The sequence below is a fragment of the Nerophis lumbriciformis genome, linkage group LG02 (assembly GCF_033978685.3).
Source record: "Nerophis lumbriciformis linkage group LG02, RoL_Nlum_v2.1, whole genome shotgun sequence".
Taxonomy (NCBI): domain Eukaryota; kingdom Metazoa; phylum Chordata; class Actinopteri; order Syngnathiformes; family Syngnathidae; genus Nerophis; species Nerophis lumbriciformis.
In genome coordinates, this window is record NC_084549.2 from 35456480 (window position 1) to 35481818 (window position 25339).

At 38.9% G+C, this 25339-nt stretch overlaps 2 protein-coding genes across 2 annotated transcripts; one reads left to right on the plus strand and one right to left on the minus strand.

Annotated features, from left to right (window-relative positions):
* Window positions 1-1720: 1720 nt before the first annotated feature.
* Window positions 1721-24062, plus strand: herc4 (HECT and RLD domain containing E3 ubiquitin protein ligase 4). Its single transcript, XM_061961610.2, has 23 exons — window positions 1721-1984; window positions 2055-2214; window positions 2302-2378; window positions 2456-2677; window positions 2768-2863; window positions 5068-5194; window positions 5271-5425; window positions 7789-7865; window positions 7962-8086; window positions 8180-8239; window positions 11018-11129; window positions 11209-11398; window positions 12728-12900; window positions 12981-13100; window positions 13207-13305; window positions 13392-13559; window positions 13636-13779; window positions 18926-19092; window positions 19198-19264; window positions 21339-21421; window positions 22192-22375; window positions 22468-22570; window positions 22646-24062. The coding sequence occupies exons 1-23, from the start codon at window positions 1759-1761 to the stop codon at window positions 22852-22854; spliced, it is 3144 nt and encodes a 1047-aa protein (XP_061817594.1). The 5' UTR covers window positions 1721-1758; the 3' UTR covers window positions 22855-24062.
* LOC133607126 (cytochrome c oxidase subunit 5B, mitochondrial) lies at window positions 23481-24492 on the minus strand. The gene is made up of 4 exons (XM_061961591.2): window positions 24301-24492; window positions 23927-23997; window positions 23731-23851; window positions 23481-23666 (listed from the first exon to the last, which is right to left on the minus strand). Exons 1-4 carry the CDS (start codon window positions 24389-24391, stop codon window positions 23554-23556), a joined length of 396 nt encoding a protein of 131 aa, XP_061817575.2. The 5' UTR covers window positions 24392-24492; the 3' UTR covers window positions 23481-23553.
* Between the last annotated feature and the right edge of the window lie 847 nt (window positions 24493-25339).

Sequence of the window (25339 nt, forward strand, 5' to 3'; positions counted from 1 at the left end):
AAAACGTATACTCAGAACCGTATGAGCACAGACAACTTTGTGATACCAAACATAGACAATAAATAATTTAAATGTCATTTCACTAGCTAATAGTAGCTATCATGCACAAATACAGTGTCCTTGTGGGCGTGTACGTGTGCGGTATCCCGCGCATGCGCAGACCGCTCACCCAGGCTACGAGAGTTGTGTGGATGCTTCTCGACTGTTCCTCACTATCTTGAGGTAAAGAGCACGTTGGTGGTGGCACTAACACGCGTTACTTTCAAATTAAAAGTACACATGCGTTTACGAACATTATAAAAAACACTCATTCAACATAAGATACAGTAATGTAGGTATTATTATATTCAACGGTATGTTAATGAGGAACTACTTGAGTCCACTGTAAGTGTTTGGTCGTGGCTTACCGGTATATGACGACTTTTATTTCCAAAGGTGTAACCGGCAACGGAAAAACACATCCAGCTTGAAGGAAACATGTAGCGTGAGGCCAAACAGCAGTTGTTGACATATTTAGAATATGTGTAGTGTAGTGAAGCTCTGTGAGAATCTTCATGGGCTTATTTTGACCGTGACTGGCGACGTGGTCTGAACAAAACCGTCATCGGATCCGTCTCAATTTGTAAGATTTGCCTTGAGCTGCTTTTAGCGCTTCGTTAAAAAACGAAACGTTTTTGATGTATTTTCTGTGTCTTTAGAAAGTATGCGCGCGTGCTACAAGGAACCTTATCACGTTTTGGTGTGCTAATTAAGCGAGGTGATGTCCCAACTAAATAAACTACACGGTGTGTTTTGTTCCACTTACTGTTGTCGTTACCTTCGCTACGCCAAAAACTGTTTAGAACATTTCTTATAAGGCTAACTAACGCCTTCGTGCCAAATATGTCAAGGTAACTGCACTGAACCTTGCTTTCGCTTCTGAAGCATGCTAGTTTTACGTTGCTAGCATGGCGTTAGCCTTGGTTTATTTTTGGATTCATTCACAAAAAAGGACTATCACAAACAGGTTACTTTAGTGCCTAGCGAGATGGTTATTTGGTCAGATCGCTGCAAATAGCACTGACTGGTCACTTTAATTTGGAACATAAACCGGAAGTGGAGTTTCTGTGTGGAGTTTGCATGTTCTCCCCGTGACTGCGTGGGTTCCCTACGTGTACTCCGGCTTCCTCCCACCTCCAAAAACATGCACCAGAGGATAGGTTGATTGGCAACACTAAATTGGCCCTAGTGTGTGAATGTGAGTGTGAATGTTGTCTGTCTATCTGTGTTGGCCCTGCGATGAGGTGGCGACTTGTCCAGGGTGTACCCCGCCTTCCGCCCAATTGTAGCTGAGATAGGCTCCAGCGCCCCCCGCGACCCCAAAGGGAATAAGCGGTAGAAAATGGATGGATACATGGAACCGGAAGTGTTATTTTAGCTGTGATGAGTTGTGTTGCTTTACAAGCGTAATTCTTCTGAATGTTTCTTTGCTAATCTGTCTACGTGTTACCTGGTTACCTTGAGTATGTACATGTTTTTATCCGCCTAAATGCAGAAACACGCATCCCGCTAATCAAGCTCATGAATCTAGTTTTTATATTGTCGTAACGTTATTGCTCTCCATAACGTTATTTGGCTTTGCTTGCTAGTTAACCATAGTAGAATTACTTTTTGTGTATCCTAGTTTTTTTTATATCGAGTTTCACCTGAATGCTGTATGATTGTCTTATATTTCGCATAGGACCCCTCTGGCTTATTCAGCCACACAGAAGGACGACAATGCTGTGTTGGGGCAATGCTTCCTATGGACAGTTGGGTTTGGGTGGCATCGATGAGGAGATAGTGGTTGAACCAAGGAAATGTGACTTTTTCCATGGGAAGCAAGTCGTCGATGTGGGCTGTGGACGCAAGCACACTGTTTTCCTACTGAGTGATGGCACGGTCTACACTTGTGGCTGCAATGATCTGGGTCAGCTGGGTCATGAGAAGTCCAGGAAGAAACCAGGTTGGTGATTTTAAAATAGGATGACAAAAACGTGCATCCCAAATACAATTTTTTAATGTCCTCTAAATAGAGCAGGTTGTGGCTCTTGATGCTCAGATCATAACAGCAGTGTATTGTGGAGAGTCACATACACTTGCCTTAAACGACAGCGGACAGGTCTTCTCGTGGGGCCTGGGCTCAGATGGGCAGCTGGGCTTAAATAACTTTGAGGAATGTGTTCGTGTACCTAGGTAAAACCTGCGTGTATGATACTTTATCTACCGAAAAAAGGGCTACATTATAAGCGCTCCTGTTGTTCCTCTCTCTGAAAATGGCAGAAACATCAAGAGTTTGAGTGATGTTCAAATTGTTCAAGTCACCTGTGGATACTGGCACTCACTTGCACTTTCAAAAGGTGAGGAGGATTTATACCATGTATAGACAGTATTTATTGAAATTATATTCTTAATGGGTCATGTTTTTTTTCTGCAGTGGGCCAAGTTTTCACCTGGGGTCAAAATCGATACGGACAACTTGGGCTGGGAGCAAACGGGCAAAGCGTTTCCACCCCCCAAATCATTCAGTCTCTGCAGGGCGTTCCTTTTGCTCAGATATCAGCAGGTGGTGCTCACAGCTTCGCCCTTACTCTCTCAGGAGCCGTGTTTGGTTGGGGACGGAACAAGTTTGGTCAGCTGGGTCTCAATGACAGCAATGGTGAGAAGGTTAATAAATATTCAGATATTTTTCTCAGCAAATTCATTCTAAGGATAATTTGAAAAGTTTTTTTTTCTTTTTATTTCCCAGACAGATATTTTCCATCCCTATTAAAGTCACTGAGATCGCAGAGAGTAATTTTTATCTCCTGTGGAGAAGATCACACAGCCGCTCTGACCAAGTTAAGTTATATACTTACCTATTCTTTTCATTAAGCAAATACACTGCAGCAGTATTGAATTACACTTGAGGACAGAATTATCAGCCCCCCATAAAAAATTCATCTTTCATTAAGTATTTCCCAAGTTCTGTTAAAGAGAGAAATGCATTTTTAACACATCTTTTCCAAGCATCCTACTTTCATTTTGGATGCTTCCAATATTTTTATTTGCACACAGGAAGAAAGTTCTTTCACAAAAAAAAAAACAATTACTAGAGTCAAAATTATTATCCCCCTTAAAAACTCTCACCAGTTTGAGAGGCCGCAAGCCATGTGCTTTGATTAATCAAACCTATTTGAAGTCACCCGTGAACACTTACTGCTCTACATGTAAGAGGAACATGTAGAACAGTGGAGAAGATTCAGTTCACACTGGATGATTCAGGACTCAGAAAGCATCATGCCAAAAACAAAATAAATCAGTTTAGACTTAAGAAAAATAATCATTGATGCACTCAAAGCAGGAGATGAATACACAAAGTTATCACAGCGTTCCAAGTGCCAAGAACTGGAGTGAGAAGTATCAAGAAATTCCAAAACAGCCACATGGTACCAAACAAGCCTGGCAGAAGTAGGAAACAAGATATTTCAAAGACTTGAAAAGACAGCTAGTGAGAAATGTGTCTAAAGACCCAGAACTAGACTGTGAGGCTGCAGACAAAGAAAAAGTCCACTTCTGCAAAAAAGACAACTTTGAGCCAGACTGAAGTGTGCAAAGGACAACCTAGAAAAAGACTATGCATACTGGAAGCATGTCTATTGGTCGGATAAAACAAAAGTAGAGCTCTTTGGCCAACAAGATACAGTTTATGTTCGTAGAAATAAGGGAGAGGCACAAAACCCAAAGAAAACGGTCCCCACAGTTAAACATGGCGGTGGGAGTATTATGCTGTAGGGATGCTTCAATGCATTTGGAACTGGAAATCTTGTCAAGATGGAAGGTGTCCTGAAGAAAGAAGGATATTTGAATATCTTGGAGGAAAGCCTCAATCAGTCCGCAGCAAAACTGGGTATGGTTTGCCGCTTTGTCTTCCAACATAACGACCCAAAACATATGGCACTAATGGTGAATAAATACCTCCAGAAAGCCAAAATGAAGGTTTTTTTGAATGGCCTGCACAAAGCCACGACTAGAATCCAATCAAGAATCTTCGGAGTGAATTGAAGACCAAGGTCCATGGCAGAAGACTGTTAATTATAGAGGAGCTTGAGAGGTTTGTCAAAGAAGAATGGGCTGCGATTGCTCAGGAGATGTTTGTGAGATTTGTGCAAAACTATAACAAAAGATGTTTGTGAGACTTGTGCAAAACTATAACAAAATATTGCAGTGTGTTATGCAGCAAAAAGTACACATAATTGCCTATTTGCATCGGGGCGGCTAATAATTTGGACTCTGGTCATTTTTGGTTAAATAATTTTTGTTTGTGTGCACAAACTAAAATAATGGAAGCACCAAAATAAAAGCAGTATGTTTGGAAAAGCTGTGTGGGGGAAAAATGTTCTCTAACAGTATTTGCAAGATACTTTTACAAACAATCAATTATCATGGGGGCTAATAATTTTGACCACAAGTGTAATTGTTAGTACAGTTTGGGTATATGATTGCTTTTACAGATGAGACAATTTTCTAAATTGTTGAAATGGTAGCAAGAAAACATCTGAAGGGAATTGACTCATAATGTTAAGAGTTTAATAATTCATAGCACAACAATAAAGTATATTATTCTAAGACAAAGTATGAAAATTAATACTGTTCTTGTCTTATAAATTTAGAACATAAAAAAACAAGTGGTGTTAAACCTCTTTATATACATGTTTTTGTTGATTGAGTCTGATACACAGCGACTATCAGTGTTTTTAGACAACTTTAGAGTCTCCAATAATTCAATAAACATTATCTGACAGGAGATTTGATGCAATTACTTTGCTGCTGTTCAAAATCTAACCTGGAAACCTCCAGGATTTGAAATTTCGTATCCCAAAATAGAAAATGTTTTGATATGACAATTTTGAATCACTGAGATTATTCTTTGATAAACTCCTTTTTATGGTTCGTATTTTAAAGATAAGTTTTGTCATCTGAGTAATCTCTGTATGTTCTATTAGATCTGTCCCTGCTCTGTAACCAAGATATTACTGACCTGTGCATAATTCCTAATATTACAGGAAGGCGGCGTTTTTACATTTGGAGCTGGAGGATATGGCCAGCTGGGACATAACTCTACAAACCATGAAATCAATCCAAGGAAAGTGTTTGAGCTCATGGGAAATGTAGTCACACAGATTGTATGTGGAAGGTAAGACTTCTGTTTGAAATATGATACTTATTTTTAATACACATTAAATAAAACCTAGATCATTTTACAATTAAAGGCAGCACACGCTGGCTTTCACACCCTCGTGTGAAAAGATGGACTCATTTGGTCTTGGAGGTAATGGACAACTTGGTACACGGTCTACCTGCAACAGAAAAAGCCCAGGCCCTGTCAAGGGTCCATGGATACCCTCCAGTGCTCCTGATGATACAAGTGAGTCTTTGGTGCAGAACTGTCTCCTCAGGAAATAGTAACTTTCTGTTTGTGAAGTTGTACACATAATTTTGTCTGAAAGGGTACAACTGTAATTAACTGTTTCTAGCCTTAAATTGACAAATGTTATCAGAATTATTAGCAATGTTATAACAAAAAAGCATGCTTGTGATGGTCATGCTACTTTTTGAAAAGCTAACTCCACTTTCATTACATCACACTAACTCTTTTTTTTGTACAGTAAATGCTACATATGTACGCAGGACGGCCTTCTCGTGGTTCATTAATTACCTCTGTGTTAAAGGGGAACTGCACTATTTATTGCAATTTTGTCTTTCAAAATCCTTATGTAAGACAAAAACACATGTTTTTATTTGTTATGCATTCTGACTTGTAAATAAACGCTAGCAAAAGTCCCCTAACATTGGAGTCAAGCTATTCCGCCTATAAAGCGCTCTAAAAACATCCGTAAAACCTCCATCGTTTTATATACACGCTGTAAGAATATTTTTTATAAACTAACAAGCACATTCATAATAACTTGTAATATTTACTTATTTTGCTTATTGTAAGCATACGGCGGGGGGGTATTTTACAGACGCATCACACTGTTCGCTAATCATCATGCAGCAGTATTGCTAAGTGCTGAACAAAATATACAACCTTGGAACATAATAAAACAATCACTTACTGTACAATGTCTGCTCTCACTGGGATGCGGACTGATGGTATGTTTATATCTTCTTGTTTAGATGAAGAATTAATCATTATCTTCACTGGCCACTTAAAAAAAAGTGCTGCAAGTGCGTCTTTTCATGTATTTCTTGCCATCACTGGGTATAAGTTGAATGTCCACGTTTACCAACTTCCTGGTTATTTTAATTTCCCCTCGGGGATTAATAAAGTATTTCTGATTCTGATTCTGATAATGGCTACATCCTTCTACTATCCAGGTGAGAGGCATGATTTTATAATCTAGAATTAAGTTTCACCAACTCTGATGCGATGCACCAGCTCATCGGTTGGCGTCAATATAGCAGCATAAGCTAGTTATCTCTCTGTGATCACGGTGCCGCTAATAATAGATTGTCTGCGTTCATACATTTAATAACAATATTGCAAATACTTGGCTAATGTTCAGGTCATTAGATGTAAATAGTGTATTGATGGCAGTTTTTAAGAGTTTTTATAGAATGCCTTATGGGCGGAATAGGATAGGATAGACTTATTTATCCCACAATGGGGAAATTGCGTTGTTGCATTGCAGGTTTTTACATACAGTAACAGAAATAAAGCGTAATGTAAAACAAAAATAAATAAATAGATACTACATATACCTCATTAATATGTATAAATATAAGATCAAATACAACAAAAAACACTAACATCCGTATTGCACACCACAAAATAGTGCAGTTCCCCTTTAAGGGGACGTTCATTTAATTTTCGGTACAGCAAGGGTATAAAAATACAAAACATAAATCTGCTTAGCTTTTGTGTAAACAGCTCTAATTGTTGTTGTTTTTTTTAATACAATTTAAAACACTGCAAACTGCTGGCAGGTAATTTTGTCATAAATAAAATGCTTAAATACAAAGTTAATACGATAGTGTATAGGATAATTTATACAAAAACAATTGTGACACAATTCACGCATGTGCAGCAGTAATAGTTTTAACAGTTTTAACTATTTGTTTTTTTAGTAAAAAGTTGCAAGTGCAGCATGTAGCTGAACAATGTCAGCTCACTGCTTTTATCTTGCCTTTTAATTAGGCCCAAACAGTTTTATGTATAAACTGTATGCATTTAAAGTCAAATCTTATGTTGTTATTATCAACATTTCAACTTGTTCTTATAATCTTTTTGCTTTATTTTCCATTCCTGCAGTTTAAAAAAATTATTTTCACATTTATTTCTACAATATGTGAGGTACCACATGTTAACTGTATGCAACTCTATGCAAATAAACTAATACCATAACTATAACCGCAGGCCAGAAATTACAGACAAGTGCCTGCGTTCTCTGTTTAGTGAGCACTATTGCTGGCCATGACTCTGCTAGTCAAAGCAAGCTGGACTACACGCTTGTGGACGTGCTCTGCACACTTCCACGCCTCGTTTTTCAATGGCCGCTTTAATGCACACAACCCAATACTGTGTGAATGCCCCGTGCGACTGGATATCAGCTCATGCAGCTAATGCACTGTTTTTAGCAGACGCTAATATTCGATTGACGAATAAACGCATGACGGAAAATACACTTCCTGTCACTTACTAATGGTGTATAGAACCAAACACTGTGTAGAGAAAAATAAAAGAAATAATACATGTACTGTTACACCCCTAATAGTTTCCTTTTGTAGGTATGGATCAGAATGTTTGTGTGAAGAGGATTTATGCTGGAGGAGACCAAAGCTTTGCTCACTACTGTACTGCCAATGTAAGTTTTTATTCAGTAATAACTTAGTATTTTGACTGTGGATTTTTTTTTCAGGACTAGAAATTACATTTTTTTGTTAATGTTTTGTTTTTGTAGGACCCGCAAAACATTGATAATGTGGCAATACCAGAACCCCAGCGAAGAGTTTGTACCCTTAATGAGGAAACGATACAAAGATGGCTGGACTACTCACCAGGAAGACTCCCGCAAGAAATCATCAAGTAAAGTCCTTGTGTCAACACAGTGCAGTCATTTCTTCAGAAACTTGGTGGTTAGAAGTCACACTGATTGCTCCCTTCCTGTTTTTCCCTCAGTGAGATTGACTTGGTGTTTTCATCAGCAAGCTGCCTCAATGGATCCTTTTTGTCTACGAGGTAATTTGGTTTTGAAGGGAGCAAATTTCCTACACAGGTAATAGAGGGATGCAGCTTTGTGGTGTGCGTTCCATTCTTTTATTATTACTGTCGTCAACATTTATTTTCTACCGTTTAGCCTGTTCAGGGTCACAGGTGAGTTTAAGCCTTTCTCAGTTAGAGGGGAACTGAACTTTTTTTTTTTTAATTTTGCCTATCGTTCACAATCATTATGAGAGACATGACTGATGTTTTTTTTAATGCATTCTAAATATTAAACAAATGCGATCAAAAGTTTGCTTACAAGGGAGCCTATGTAAGCCGCTCAATTCTGCCTATAAAACCTTAAAAAACATCCAAACACGTCCTTTAGGGTTTTATATATATGATGTAAGTGTATATATGTAATGTAGTAACAGGCACCTTTATTAAAAAATTTTATATTTACGTATTTTGATCATTTTAAGCATATGCGGCACATTAATTTAAAAAACTTTAGTTGTTTTTTTTCCTTGTATTTTTCTTGTATAATCACTGATTATTACTCACTGCAGACTTCATGAGAGCCAACAAGCATAATAAAACTTTACTTTCTGTATAAGGTCTGTTGTCATTAGAATGCCGACTGTTGGGAGGTACATATATTCCAATTTTTATGAAGAATGTATCATAATCCTCGTGAAGAAACGGGGTGGCAGCTAGGGTGGTTGGTTTAGGGTCCGAAATGACTGTCAAAATGTACCAACTTGTCGGATTACATCGTCGTCCATTTACTTTCCAGGTGAGAGGCATGATTTAAAATCTACAATAAACTTCCAAAGAGCAGGGAAGCCAGGAAGCAGCAAACCACTCGATGATGTAAACATAGCACACGGTAGTGATCACGTCGCCGCTACAAATAAAATAAATTTGTCTGCGATAGCGCTTATAATAACTATATCACTAATACTTGGTTAATGTTCAAGTCACAAAATGTAAACGGAGTATTGTTGGCGCTTTTTGAATGGTTATTATTTGATTTTATGGGCAGAACAGAGGACCACCCATTGGCTGTGCTGTAAGCGGACTTTTATTCACGTTTATTTGATATTTAGAATGCATTAAAAAAATCCATCTGTCATTTCGTTCATAATGATTGTGAACGATAAGCAAAATTAAACAAAAAAAGTGCAGTTCCGCTTTAACTTCAGGGGAGAAGTGGGGTTTGACTGGTTGATGTGTACATGAAGTTCATAATATTTGTAATATGTAAAACAGTCATTGTGTTTATAATATACTGTAAAGTGCAACTTTTAAATACACCAAAATTATAATTCGGAATTTAATGAACTGTCATAGAATTGCACATTTACTTCCTTCAATTCGAATTTGAATTGCAATTCTCTTTTCTGTTTGCAACCTTAATTCAAATTCATTGAATGGGTAGAGGTTGATTGACAACACTAAATTGGCCCTAGTGTGTGAATGTGAGTGTGAATGGTTGTCTGTCTATCTGTGTTGGCCTTGCGATGAGGTGGCGACTTGTCCTGGGTGTACCTCGCCTTCTGCCCGAATGCAGCTGGGATAGGCTCCAGGACCCCCGCAAACCCTGAGAGGGACAAGTGGTAGAAAATGGATGGATGAATGAATGGAATTGTAATTTGGGGAACATTCTCAATTCAATTTGGAATTTTTCACAAGCCTGCTACACAGAAGCTTTACACCAAAAGGTCAGTTGTGGGATTCAGACCTATAACCACCTGGCTGTAACACTTTTTGAATTAATCGATCACTAATAGAGATCTTGATCATTCAGCCTGTATATTCGGTATAAAACAGAAGCACAAATTAATGCATCTGTGAAAGTTATGGAAGTATTATTGCAGCAAAATTATTTGCAAACGTGTATCTCAATCTGTGCACGTGTAATCCAATTCGCTTGTGTGTACTAATTTGTGTGTCTGTATATCAGTATTCAGATCTGCGTACTTGTGTTTTAGATCTGCGTACGTGTTTTAAGTTGTCTTTGTCCCTAATCAGAAAGAACCCTCGATAGGCTGTCTACATACACATGACTTTTGAGACCCTTCTGCCGTGTAAGATTTGAGCGCGCACATCCAGATTTGTGAGTGTGTGATACAATTTGTGCACGTGCATTCAGAAGTGCATGCCTGTAATACAATATACGCTTGCGTATCTATGAACTGTGAGGAGCAGGAACCCTCTATTGACTGTCTTTTTTACACATGATTTTTGTGACACTTCTGCCGTGTACGATTTGAGCAAGAACATCCAGATTCGTGAGCGTGTAATACAAGTTGTGCGCGTGCATTCAAAAGTGCGTGCGTGTAATACAATCTGTGTGTACGTATCTGAGGTGTGCCTACATTTAACTAACCACTGAAGACCCCATGCAATTTAAACCAATTTAGAAACAACATACAACTGAGGTGTGTGAAAGAGATGCCAAGACCCACCTGTATTACAGGCATGCACTTCTATATGCGCACGCACAAATAGTAATACACGCTCACAAATCTGGATGTGCGCGCTCAAATCTTACAAGGCAGAAGTGTCGCAAAATTTCACGTGTAAGACAGCCTATCGAGGGTTCTTTCTGAGTAGGGACAGGCAGACAAATTAAAACACATGTACGCAGATTGAAAACAAACATACGCGTAGCTGACAAATTAGTGCACACGTACAGATTGAGATACACGTTTGCAAATAATTTTGCTACAATAATACTTACATAGAAAGCAACCTTTTCAAAACAGCCTGTATTAGGTCACATCTTAATTGTGCTTTTCCTGTCCTCAGTCATCCAGATCACTACTGTACCAACAGCAAATGTTCAGGTACAGATATGAACATGGCCCGTCTACTGTTTCTCAGACTGATAACACAAGAACACCCAGAGATCGCCCAACAGGTCAGTTATCGAGACATAATTGTTGGTAATTGGTGGTCACGGGCCTAGCAGGCTTCTTGACTTTCTTCATCATTGTCAGATTGCTGCAAGTATGGAGAAGAACCTAATTCCCAGACTGAGTAACTCCCCTCCAGACGTTGAAGCACTGAGACTCTACCTCACTCTTCCAGAATGCCCTCTCTTCAGTGATCCAAACAATTATGTGACTATTTCTGTCCCGTTTGCCAAATCACTCCTCAGCCTGAAGGAAGCGCCTCTAAAGGTGCTGGGTAAGAGAAAGAGCTACCAACATTTTAGCCATGTTTCTACCAAGGAGTTCTGTTCAGTTCAGCTGGCCATAGTACATTTTAGAGTATAACGCTAATATTGCTTATAGGACTGGGCCGATAGTTTACAGGACAATTTATTGTTCCACAAATAAGTAAACAAAAATAAAATGGGATCTCAATCTCTGATAGAAAAAAATAACTTCAATATAAGTCTTGAAAATTTTAAAATCGAAATATTTCCACACTGGAACATTTGGCTTTGCCATCACAATTTTTCCTTATAATTTTGTTACTTTGTGGTGTTTCTTACTAGCGAGTAGCAACTCGCAAGGGTCTGTCGGTGCATCCTGTGAGTAAGCTAGAGGTCCCGCCTCCTCCCATCGAGACAAAGATTGTGGATGGCTGACAAGAGGATTTACTGTGTTAGTTAATTATACTATTGAATAAACGCTGCACAGAGTGAACCCTCTTGCATCCTAATTGGAAGCGACCGATGAGGAAAATAAACACACGGGAATGCCAATTCATCAAAGTTATTGAGGTCATTTTCATTCATCGTTCGATGAATTGATTTATTGTCTATCGGCCTAGGCCTGGTTGTTTATGGGTCCACTGAGGCGGGTGTTTTTTGAAAATATATTTATTCAGCTGGGATAGGCTCCAGCACCCCCCGTGACCCCGAAAGGGACAAGCGGTAGAAAATGGATGTAGGACAGTGCACAATAATGAACAATGACATTTCATTTTACTTGTGCAATGACAATAAAGTTCCTTCCCTTCTTTTCTTCCTGCTGTACAGACTGTAAATGAGTGAGATTATTGCATAGTTGTCAGTTTACATCTGTAGTCTCCCATACAAGTGTGGGTGGAAGCAGGGGCGCCGCTAGGGATTTTGGGCCCCATGAAAATAATCTTTACAGGGCCCCCAACACAGTGTCATTATTTTTTCTGTATTATAATTTCATCATCATTAGGGGCCTCTCTGGGCCCCCCTCCATCATGGGCCCCTAGAATCCGTCTCCTTTACCCCGCCTTTTCGGCGCCCCTGGGTGGAAGCTGGATTTGTACCAGGAACCCTTATGTTTCTGGACGACCGCTTTGCTATCTGAGGCACGCCACCCTTAGGCTGGATGGTGATAGCTGCATTAGCTATATACAGTAAATGTTGTGACAGCTCATGAGCCTGATACTGTGTTGTAGTTTCTTTCATTCTGCCCTGTGTTTGTTACAAATGATAGCCATGCTTTGGTAGCGAAAAATCAAAGAAGTGGCAAGTATCAACTGGTCCAACTGCACTGCTTGGTGGAAACCGTATTTTATTTGCCTCAGGAAAATGGTGGTCCACATTAGAAGCCCCAGTCTTCCAGCGGCTAGTAGAACTGTACAAAGAGGTGGTGGTGTATCTGCTTCAGATGCACAAAGTGGGGATTCCATCCATAGAGCAGCGAATTTTCACCTGTTTCCTGGACACATCACTCCGATTGGTGGAAATCCTGCACATGGTGAGAAATCTGTGAAGGTCCGTGTAATAGTTCATATTCCTCAGGAGTAGTAAACCATGTCATCTTTCTGATCACCTCAGGTGAACGAGCGAGCTGGACACATTATACAGTACGATAAATTCTACATTCATGAGTTAGATGACTTGATAGACATCAGAAATGACTACATCACTTGGATTCAGGGACAAATGCATCAAGGAGTGAGTATTTAAGCCTTTGACTTTTTAAAAAAATCTGAAGTCAGGAGAACATTGTCTGTATTCTGTGAGTAATTTGTCTCATTGATTGGTTCCTCTCTGTCCTCAGGGTCATGACGGTGTAGTAACTTTGTGCAGGTACCCTTTTGTATTCGATGCATCGGCAAAGACAACTCTGCTACAGACTGATGCTGTCTTACAAATGCAGGTACGACTATTTTTTAAATTTCCAAACATTAGAATAGTTCTGTTGTTGCAAAAAATAAAGCTGATAAGTGTTCTCTGTATGGATAGATGGCAGTGGATCAGGCTCAAATGCAAAACTTGAGTTCTATGTTCCTGCCTGCCGTGGAATCTGTAAACCCTTGCCTCATACTCATTGTCCGGAGGGAAAACATCGTTGGAGACACTATGGAAGTTCTCAGGAAATCCAAGAATGTTGACTACAAAAAGCCACTAAAGGTTTTTTTAAGTATATTATTCCACAAAAGATTAACCTGAAATGTTTTATTAAACATTTAGTTAAAATCCTGTGCAGGTTATCTTTGTCGGTGAAGAGGCGGTCGATGCAGGAGGTGTGAGAAAGGAATTCTTTCTTCTGATCATGAAAGAGCTGTTGGACCCAAAGTACGGCATGTTTCGTTACCATGAGGAGTCCAGGCTCATTTGGTTCTCACGCAAGGTACATTTTGGATGTTTTACTGTAATAGTCGACACTTTTGATGTCATACAAGCATGCACAAATAATGTTTTCACCAGGTAACTTCCAACATTGTGGACAATGTGTCCCTTACGGCTCATAACAGTAATGATATCATTACGTACATTTAAAATTATATGAGTGGGTAATTTCATCAAATCAGTGTCAATTTGCGTTCCCAGGAAATACAATTTATAAATGCCAATAAGGTACGGTAAACAGTATTTTTTTTTCAGTCATTATAGTGTGCTGCACATTTATCTGATTGCACATTTAAAAGGGCTTGTTGCAACTTGCTCAAAGTACATTTTTTTAAACCAAAAAATATTAAAAGAACACCACCGGCTAGCTTTTGTTACCATTAGTGGTTTAATGAAACACATATACCTGTATACATTCGGCTTTCCAATACACAAAAGCAGTCCCAGAGAAGCAACCAAAAATGTGCAGTCTTGTTGTTGTTTCTACTATAAGCTTTAAAGACTTAAAATATTGTTTGTCTTTTTTCATTCATGGACTATAGTTTATCTCATTACATGCTAAAGGTCGGGGTATAAGGCTTACAACACTTTGAAAAGTTAGCGACCTCAAGGCATCCATGTAAAGGTTGTAAACAGCCCCTTTAAATAAAATAGAATTTAAAACATAATTTGAACTACTTTGAACACTGGAAATCTAGCATTTTTTGCCTGTCCCTAACATTAGACTTTACCATGCTGTATAATAACTGAAATCCAATTAGAAAAAGTTATATTTTTTTTACATATTTGTGTTCGTCCTTATCCCAACTATTCCTAAAGTTTATTTTCTTTATAAAACACAAGAAAATCTAACTTAAGTTATATCTCTGCAGGGTTTCCCTCAGCTTGAAATGTATATGTGGCAGTGGGGGTGTGGCTAGGGAGGGACGTGGTCAATGTGACATCTTCACATAATTTGCATAATTGTTGATGCATATATTTTTAATTGCTAAAAATAATTGATATACATTTGAAAATAAGTCTGTGTTATTAGTAATTAGTATGAACATTTTTGTAAAATTGTTTTGCTCTATATTTATAACTACAATATACACAGGCTGTATACCAATGGCAGCTGCTGGTCTTTCAAGTAGGGGAAGCTATTTTTTAGCTTCTCTTTCAACATGAGCACAGTCTCCAATAACAGATAAAAGATACAAACATGCAAGATTTTACCAGTGTTGGTCGTCTTATCTTAAAAAAAAAAATTAGTTATAGTTACAAATTACTTCTCACAAAACGTAATTAAGTAGGTAACTCAGTTACCTCTCTGTAAGAGTAACTAGTTACTTTTCATTTTGTTATTTTATACGCCGTTACGTTGCATAACATGTTTAATGTCAAATATGTTTATATTAACTGATTGAAGAATAAAAACACTGTATACAGTATTTTAGAATATTTGGCATTTATCTGAACTCAATAACTTGCAGTGTGCCATATGATATGCATTGGAGAAAAAAAATATTAAAAGAATATTCCGTAAGTAACAACATTGAATATTGAATGTAAACGTAGGTAAAAAAGACACAAAAGAGCCTTTGGCCTTTGAGTAGTGCAATAAAAAAATACAAGTAAAATTAATGAAATTAAGTATCCTTCATCCACATTTGATCAACAATCACAACATTTATCTTAACGAGATGGCCTAATTCTTAAATTGAATTTAACCTTAAGTAAGACTTCACACACAATAGTCAATATTTGCAAAACTGAAAAGTACAGTAGTTTTATAAATAATACAGAAACATTCTTCTCAAACTAGTTCATCATCTGGTCAGCTGCATCATGCCTTAATAGTTTATGTATTCTCCACTTATTTACAAAGAGAAATGTAAAAACATTGTTTTATGCTACGCCTCTGGCTAGGCAGATATGTAAGTTACGATGCATGCTCTCATCATAATTTGTTCATGAATCCGGTAGAAGCAGCAAATACACATTACTTTCAGTCTGTAGATGTCACGATGACTTGCATGCTGATGGTGTCAAAAATAAAAGGTGCCCTCTTTACTGTTCACATATTACGGCGTGGAACAAATCCACATATTTTTGTTTTGACACTGCTGGAGAGGATTTCAACTTCCTAAACAAGGAAGGAAAAGTATCTGATTAAGAGCTTAACTAACACTGACAGTGGAGAGACAGCGATGAGGGAAGATGACACTAGTGTGTAGTCTTTTTTTCAGCGGATTTCTCAGATAATTTTATCATCCCCCACCCTTGCTCTCTGCAAACAGCTGATGTGTGGCCAAAACCTGACACTTCGCGCTTCATTCAACCAAACTGTTGTAACGGCACATTCTCAGTAACGGCAACAGCGTTGCTTCAATGGGAACAGTAATTAATTAGATTACTCGTTACTCAAAAAACATAATGCCGTTTGTAACGCCGTTATACTCTAACGCCGTTATACTCTAACGCCGTTATACTCTTAACGCCGTTATTACCAACACTAGAAACAAACCAACAAAGAAAACTTCACTTAAAAAATTCTAAAAATCTCCGTATCAAACGGAATGAAAGTTGAAACATGCTTTGGCAGTGTTTCATATTTCAAGATTGCTGAATCGCTCATTTTGCTGTGAATCAAAAAGGGATTCAGCCCAGAAAGGTCATCCAATCATCATGCGGAGCCCCCTTTCAATCACTCTTATTTATTCGCTTACTGTCCGTGGGCGGGACAAAGTCAAGCATATATCCAATGATAGTCTCGTTTGGCTGCAGCACTGTGACGCAATCACATCAATGAAAAACAATTGCGCCAACTGTCGCCAAAGCAGCTGATTCTAAACAAAAGTTAAACGCATTCTAACGAGTTTAGTCAATAAAATGCAAACACAAAATAATATATTTGACCACTTTTTTATATTTTTGGGAAAGTTGAACTGCAGTCTTTAGCAATCGCCACTTCTGTATATCTGGCATCACATGTTAAAACAATGGCGCGGGTAAAAGAAGTCGTCAAATCAGATCCATAACTTCAGGATAAGGATTGCCTCTAGTGCTGAGTGTGTCTTGCTGAAGTGCAAAGCGGGTCTGTGTGCGTCCCGCCGCTGATGAGCCGCTGCCCCATCTTACTGCCGAGGCTCCAGACACTAGCGTGCATCTTGCATACGATTGATCAAAGTTTTTCAGTGGCCACATTTTCTGCGCATCACTAGTTAATTGTGCTTGAATAATATAGACTATATATCCATTCATACAGTATATTACATTAATTTGTTTCCACGTAAAAAAAAAATCCTAATTTTTAAGGTGTGGCGGCTTCAATTTAGCCGTGGCGCCTCGCCACGATCACATACATATAAGGGAAACCCTGCTCTGGGTTTTCTCTCTGAAAAATGTGGAATATTGCATAAGTCACATGTTTCACAGGAAGTTGTATCATTCAGTTTAAGTTTTAAGTTTAAGTACCAATGATTGTCACACACACTAGGTGTGGTGAAATTTGTCCTATGCATTTGACCCATCCCCTTGTTCACCCGCTGGAAGGTGCGGGTAGCAGTGGGCAGCAGCGGTGGCCGCGCCCGGGAATCATTTTTGGTGATTTAGCCCCCAATTCCAGTGCCAGGACATAATGGGTCCCATTTTTAGTCTTTGGTATGACTCGGCCGGGGTTTGAACTCACAACCTACCGATCTCAGGGCGGACACTCTAACCCAGGGGTGCTCACACTTTTTCTGCAGGCGAGCTACTTTTCAATTGATCAAGTCGTGGGGATCTACCTCTTTCATATATGTATAATTTATATTTACTTATTTATGAAATATATGTATTTGTTAACAAGTTAAAGGTGTTTAATGATAATGCAAGCATGTTTAACACATATAGTTAATATTGTTAATAAATTAAAGGTGTTTAATGATAATACAAGCATGTTTAACACATATAGTTAATATTGTTAATACATTAAAGGTGTTTAATGATAATACAAGTATGTTTAATACATATAGTTAATATTGTTAACAAGTTAAAGGTGTTTAAAGATAATACAAGCATGTTTAACACATATAGTTAATATTGTTAACAAATTAAAGATGTTTAAAGATAATACAAGCATGTTTAACACATATAGTTAATATTGTTAACAAGTTAAAGGTGTTTAAAGATAATACAAGCATGTTTAACACATATAGTTAATATTGTTAATAAGTCAAAGGTGTTTAAAGATAATGTAAGCATGTTTAACACATATAGTTAATATTGTTAACAAGTTAAAGGTGTTTAAAGATAATAAAAGCATGTTTAACACATATAGATTCCTTTCTTTCATGAAGACAAGAATATAAGTTGGTGTATTACCTGATTGTGATGACTTTTGCATTGATAGGAATCAGACAGTGGTGCTGATAACGTCCGCATTTTCGAATGGAGGAGAAAAAAAGTCCTCCTTTCTGTCCAATACCACATTAAAGTGGTTGGTTTTTGGCATCTTATTTGTCCAGTTTCCGTACTCCTTTGTATACACTTTACAAGAAATACATTGTCGGCAAACTCCGTAGCTTGCTAGCTTGTGCACGCCAGCTTTCTGAGACTCTTATTTTGTTAGCGCAACTGTGCAGTCGGTCTTTGGAGTTTTGACTACAGGTACGGCGCCAGAGTCTGTTGAAATAAAGTGTTTCTCGCCTTCCAGTCGGTAATTTTAATGAGCTGGCAGCAGCCAGCGTCATCTCAGAAGACCCTCGGGTGCCGTGACTGTCAATCAAGTGACGAAAGTGACGTCATAGTGAAGATTTATGATCGCTCATTTTTAGGACTATTTTTTTAATGCCTGGCTGGTGATCGACTGACACACCCTCCACGATCGACCGGTAGCTCGCGATCGACGTAATGAGCACCCCTGCTCTACCCACTAGGCCACTGAGTAGGTTCAGATTCTCTTCCCTTCACTGGAAGGCCAAAAGTAAGTTTACACAAGTGTTCGATGACTCACACAGGGGTTCTTTCAGTCCTGTTACTCAAATAAGTTATCTTTGGCTTACAAAACTTACACAAACATTTAAGAAAGTTACAGCAAGGAAATAGCACTGATTTGGTTGAATGCAGTTAATAGTCACTTATAATTAACAATCACTAAACTGACAGTCATGTAATGTTCCTTCCAGACCTTTGAGGACACAGACTTGTTCAACCTCATCGGAGTTATCTGTGGTCTTGCCATCTACAACCTCACTATTGTGGAGCTCAACTTCCCCGTTGCACTTTACAAGAAGCTCCTGAAAAGGAAACCCACCTTAGATGACCTGAAAGAGCTCATGCCAGATGTGGGAAGGTTAGGATGAAGGACATCACCTGATCTCTCCGTTAAACACATTTACAATTGAAGAAATACATATAAATACAAGACTGTCAAAATAACCTATTTGTGTTTAATTAGGAGTCTCCAACTGTTACTGGACTATCCAGAAGATGACCTTGAGGAAACCTTCTGCCTGAACTTCACAGTAAGTATGATTTATGTTGTGAAACGTCCAAGGAAAGAAGGCTTTAAGAAATGTTTGACTGTTTCAAGCATTGATGCTAAAGCAATTTTGCGACATTCACATCTCACATTCCAAAACATTACATACTCGCAAACCTCAGAATCTACACAGGCCTACTCTATGCTAGAAAATATTTAGATCTATAAAACCATGCGGCACACATTTGGACGCAGTCTTCTTCTCTTTATAAATCTCACGTGCAGTGAATTGCGCGCACAAGATTTCCACCCAGTGTCATCCCACAATGTGTAAAAGAGTAATGCTAAATAGCACAAGAATATGGTGACATTTAGGGAGTGTGCGCTGTTTTACAAATAAGGGCAAGATGGAGACTCCAAAGAAGGCAACATTTGCAGATTGTAAAATAGAAGTTATTTTTGTTGAGGTCGAGCACTGTAAAAATAATATGTTTGGAGGGAAGAAGCCCCAATTTTCAATGTTTCCACATCAAATAAAAACTAAATGACATCGCTTATTTGCATAAACATGTTGGGATATGCGTCTTTTACTTTGTGTGCCCAAACACAATTACAGTGTTGTTGTTTTTTTTGTTGAAAGACCAAAAAATGTGGATTGCAAGAGCATATTTTATTAGATAAAATCCTGTTATGAATTTTGATAAGGTTCTATTTTCTTCTAAAAAATTTAGAATTTGGAGGTTTATGACTCTGGAGTTCATATGCATCTATTACTGAAATGAAATGTGATCTATATTAATATTATTATCACTATTGAAACATCATATATGCTACATAAAAAGTTGAATAAATACACTCAAAACAATTGGATTGTGCCAATAATGATAGTGAAAATCACATTGTATGTGTGCCTAATTATTTATATCTGCACCTTATTGCTCTTTTATCCTGCACTACCATGAGCTAATGCAACAAAATGCTGTTCTTATCTGTACTGCAAAGTTCAAATTTGAATGACAATAAAAGGAATTGCACAAGGGCTAGAAATAGTAACCACGGTGATTTGTGTGGCTGTTTTGCCATTCAAATGTAGCAAGATATGCAATACTAAATTTGAACCACATTATAACTGAACACCAACAATATACTTAAATATATATTTAGATATTTAGGCTCTATATATGTGATGGATCCAAAATTATATGTGGTGATCTGCATTTTGTTGTTCATCTGTGTTTTTTCATGTGAGTACTAAGCTTTATTTTGTGGTGTTGCCATTGGGCGTTGCTGATATCTGTGTTTGAACAACTATGCAAGAATGAAAGAGTGTGCAACCTTTTTTGCATCAAAAGTTTTCTATAAATACCAATGTTTGCGGTGAAACTGGCTTACGCACATTACACCACTGCTGATGCAACTATTTGTGAACAGCAACATTTACGCTCAAATCAGATTTTTTTACTCACATCAGCCTATTTGTATGGTTGTTTTGCAGTATGACTTTCTAATGTGTATGTACTATGGTCCTCACATGCACAGAAGACGCTTTGTTTTGACACCACACATGCACAGTCCATTATGTTTACTAAGTAGATATGTCCGTCACTAAAGTCAATATGTAGGGACCATCTTGAATGTGGTTGTACAGTCAAAGCCGCTAATGTATGTGCAAGTTAGCCAAAAGACGGGACAGAAGATGACATGTGGGCATGTTGTGAAAGAATGGTTGCATTCTCTGGAGATGTGTGTGGATGTGAATTAAAATAATAAATAACGACTGTCGCATTTCAGTGAAATAGAGTTCAGATCAAATTTGACATGGCTATGGTCGCCTTGCCATCTAATTTATGACTACATACACTGTCACATGGGGCAAAACAATCGGAATTGGGTTACTTTGGCCTGCATTTTGAACATACCGCTGGTCAGTGTGCACTGAATGTTCTTTGATGTCATCCTGTACAGTTCACAGTAGCATAGCCACTCGAGATTGCTATGATATGCTGTGCAATTATGGCAGCATGCATTATTCATTCACACACAAGTTCTGAGGGAAGTGGTGTTAAGGCTATGTTTCATATCAACTCCCTAAAAAAACCCATTTCCTCTCTTTTCAGATCACAGAGGAAAACTATGGTGCCACAGAGGTCTTGGAACTTGTACCTAATGGTGACAACATAAATGTTAAAAAATCAAACAGGTAATTTGCTCTGATTTTGGGGGACATCTACGCAGAAAAATTACTCTAAACAATAAGTACATTTTTTTTCTAAATATTGAGTTGCCGCTTTTTTTACACATACAGTGGGGAAAATTAGTATTTTATCCCATGAACATGAACGAGACCATAGAGCTATCATAGGACCTCACAAACAAGACTCATAGAAGAGATGCTTGGTGAGAAGCAATAATTCAGAAATAAAAGATAACACTAAGTTGTCTTGCGCTGGAGCTCCATGAAAGTTTGACTTTGTGTGGTAAAGATGATTCAGAGAAAAGTAAGTGCAACCAGCCTGGTCATGCCATGGCTCGAGTCTGGATCCGAATGAGAGTGCGAGAGCGCTAGGCATTGCGCTAAAAGCACAAGCTCTCAATTTGGTGGCCAGTACAAACTGCTAAGGCGTAAGGGAGTGAGGCCTCAGATAGTGCTCTCAAAGTCCTCAAAAAGGTGTTAAAATCCTTCTTGTAATGTGTGCAACTCTGGTGACCACCTGCAAGAAACATCCTCTTGCCTACAAGGGTTTCATTAAGCCACATTTTGCATTGGGTTCAAATAACCATCGCCTTCAATAAAATACAAATAATTCATAACCTTTCAGTTAATATGTTTTACATTCTGTCTTACAATAAACGCCAATAAAAAAACCTGGACTGTTCATATGTTTGTAAGGCTTGGGATCAAATACTTACTTCCGCCACTGTACAGCATAAAGTCATGCAAACTTATAATGTTGATATTTTTCTGTCCAGGCAGGACTTTGTCAACGCGTATGTAGACTACATATTCAACACCTCAGTGGCCCCACTCTTTGAGTGCTTTTATGCTGGCTTCCACAAGGTGTGTGGAGGAAAAGTTCTGGAGCTGTTCCAGCCCAACGAACTGCAAGCCATGGTGATTGGCAACACTAACTACGACTGGACTGAGCTGGAAAAGGTTTGGAATATATTTAAATATATATATAATTACATTTCAAATAAAATTACATTGTAAAAACATAACTATCATGTGTCCCCACCTATCCCCAGAGCACTGAATATAAGGGTGAGTACTGGGCAGACCATCCCACCATCAGGATATTCTGGGAAGTGTTCCACAACCTTCCTTTGGAGAACAAGAAACAGTTCCTCTGTAAGTGTTGGTCTCTGCAATCAAATGTATAACCCACCTGAGGAGGCATGGAATTGATGTCATTTGTCTCCTCAGTGTTCCTGACAGGGAGCGATCGCATTCCCATTTTGGGCATGAAAAGCCTGAAACTGGTGATCCAGCCAACTGGTGGGGGAGAACATTACTTGCCTGTCGCCCACACGTGTTTCAACCTGCTGGACCTGCCCAAATACACCAGTGCGGAGGCACTCCGGGAGAAGCTTCTTCAAGCTATAGATCACTATCAAGGCTTCAATCTGGCGTGAGTCACAGGGAAAAGTCTGGACGGCCATGTCCAGACCGATGACGGGCCTCCACTCCCCCAAACATCTTTCTTCGCAGACTAAACGGAGTACTGGTTGGAAAGTGCTCCCAAGACACGAGATGTCATTAAGACTTTGCAACATAAACCTTTGTGTTATTTTTAAGCTTTTAAAAGGCTCTTAAAGCAATTGATGCCTTAGTACAAGTGGACTTACATTTGATATTGCAACAATATGCTTTCAGTCATGTTTGGATATTGCAACTACGAGAAAGCAAACAGCTGTTATGTTTAAAATTTGCACACAGTCACATATTTCAGTATGGCACTACCTGTCTGACTATATACCACTCAGCGTCTTATCCATGGAAACATTGTCAAAACAATATATTTTGAATAACCTGGCCTCTCAATAGAGCAGGTTTAAATGAACACATCTGACTTTTCAGCAAAGTCCCATCTGGGGCATCAGCGTTGGCAGAGTGAATCACATTGCAATATTGCAGGATCTAACTGCATGATCTGTGACTTTTTACTTCATCTTTGATAGCGTTGCGCTTTGGATCCTGAGTGGGTGTGAATCTTAAAATGGTCAAAAAATAAAAGTGCTAGCCACCAGCAGAGACAGTATAACTGCAGTATTTTAGTTTATTTGTGGCTGTTAAATATTGCCAGCTTCAAAGACAATTTTTTGGAGATCATTTCAATGGGGCAACTCTTGATGGACCAGCTTGTAGTGGGACCCACAAGACGGACAGCGCTGGGCATCTCCATCATTAAGCCAGAACCAAACAACGGCAGTGTTATCTTCCTCACCTGCACAGGATTTTGTTAGTCTTCACATGATTCAAAATAAGTTATTTCACAATGCATCACTTACAAATACAGCCCACCAGCCTCTTCTCTCCAACACAAGGCACAATGTGAGGGTCTTCCTTGGTGCCAGCATATTCCTTAGGCTTCACAGCATATTCCTTAGGCTTCAGGATACTGTATGGATCCTTTCAATGTACATTAGACCATCTATTAGTATATACCAGGGGAGCTTTAACAATATTTTCAAATAAATGACAGACTTTCCCCTGCTTGAGGGCTTGCAAGACACGGCGTTCCAGTCCAGTTGCTTGTTCCTCAACGGTTGGTATTCCTGGGATTTGTACAGGAATGCATTTTATTCATATTTATTTTGTAATGACAGTGTAGTGTGACTTTGTTTTCCAATGCCACCTCTACCAGGACACTGGCACCATACCAAAACACGCCTGCCGACAGAGCATGCTCTTATCAGGGGCCCAAACGCAAGGCTAGTCCAAATGACCTTCATAACTTGAAGTTATCGGGATGCAAAATAGAAACATTTAGAGGGAAGTTGGTGGCAGACATATCAGATAAGAATGTCCTCAACACTATGTTAGCTTTGTCTTTTGCAGACACAACTCGGACATGTTACCTTTCATGGTGGACATAGAGCGCTGTAACACCGTCCGACCCCTCAACTGCAAAGTCGCTGAACAAGTTCGGAGGAGAAGTCGAGCCGCCATGGTTGTCTTTACAGTCAGGTTCAGTAGCAACAAAGTATAAGTGACAGTGACACACGCACAGTTGCTGGACTTAAGTGACCTCACCAAAGTTTTTTTGGTTGACTTACGCTCACCAATGGGAGCGCAGCTCTAAAACGTTTCGACCAATGGGAGCCGAGCTTTAAAGTGTCTAATGATATTTTGGAAGTTGCTCCTCTCCTCCAGGAGGAGGCAGACAAAAGCAGTGTTTAGTGAAGGGAAGTAAATATATGAATTAGTTATTGGGATGTAAATATAAGTGCCAAAGTGTTTTGTGATTTAAATATGTTTTTATAAAATGAAAAGATTGTGTCACGCTGTATTGCACAGGCTGCACTACAGTGTCTATTCACAGGCGCGATCCCACTACTGAGCGGTACGGGGGCTTTGACCTGCTCCGTTACCGACCTGGGCCGGTGCACCCCTCCTTAGACGACCTGGTAGTCCCGAGCTCCCCCAGGAGCACCATATCGGCACCGAACTTAGTGCGGACACCCGATCGACATAGTCCACTGCAGCTCAGAACTCCTGAGCTCAAACGATCCTCCAACCTCAGCCTCCCAGTAGCTTGGATTACAGGCGCGCGCCACCGCACCCGGCGAAGGGGCATGTCACTATTGGTGTTTTTGGCTTGTACCATAGTGACGTCACCGGGATGTTTGACGCCCTCTAGTGGTGATTTAAAGTACATGCCGTAGATGAAAGGATGGTTTCTAAACATTCAGTGACTACCAATAATAAAAAAGATGCACCATGACAATAAAGCGTAAACCAAAGATCAAATTTGAGAAATATGTCAGTTTAAACTTTAAACCAATAACAGTACAGGATGCTACATAAATATGCAGTAGTGTGTGGAAATGAAGTGCTTCAATTGTTACTTATTTGTTTCCCTCAATCATTTATCATGATTGATTAATTCCCACTAAA

What these genes read in the sequence shown, in the direction of transcription:
- herc4 (XM_061961610.2), top strand. Translation starts at nt 1,759, where the DNA reads ATGCTGTGTTGGGGCAATGCTTCCTATGGACAGTTGGGTTTGGGTGGC. An exon ending in GGGTCTCAATGACAGCAATG is followed by an intron (nt 2,678 to 2,767) that starts GTGAGAAGGTTA and finishes TTTATTTCCCAG; the next exon opens with ACAGATATTTTCCATCCCTA. An exon ending in AGCGCCTCTAAAGGTGCTGG is followed by an intron (nt 11,399 to 12,727) that starts GTAAGAGAAAGA and finishes TATTTGCCTCAG; the next exon opens with GAAAATGGTGGTCCACATTA.
- LOC133607126 (XM_061961591.2), bottom strand. Translation starts at nt 24,391, where the DNA reads ATGGCGGCTCGACTTCTCCTCCGAACTTGTTCAGCGACTTTGCAGTTG. An exon ending in CTCTATGTCCACCATGAAAG is followed by an intron (nt 23,998 to 24,300) that starts GTAACATGTCCG and finishes TACAAATCCCAG; the next exon opens with GAATACCAACCGTTGAGGAA. An exon ending in AAGCCCTCAAGCAGGGGAAA is followed by an intron (nt 23,852 to 23,926) that starts GTCTGTCATTTA and finishes GTACATTGAAAG; the next exon opens with GATCCATACAGTATCCTGAA.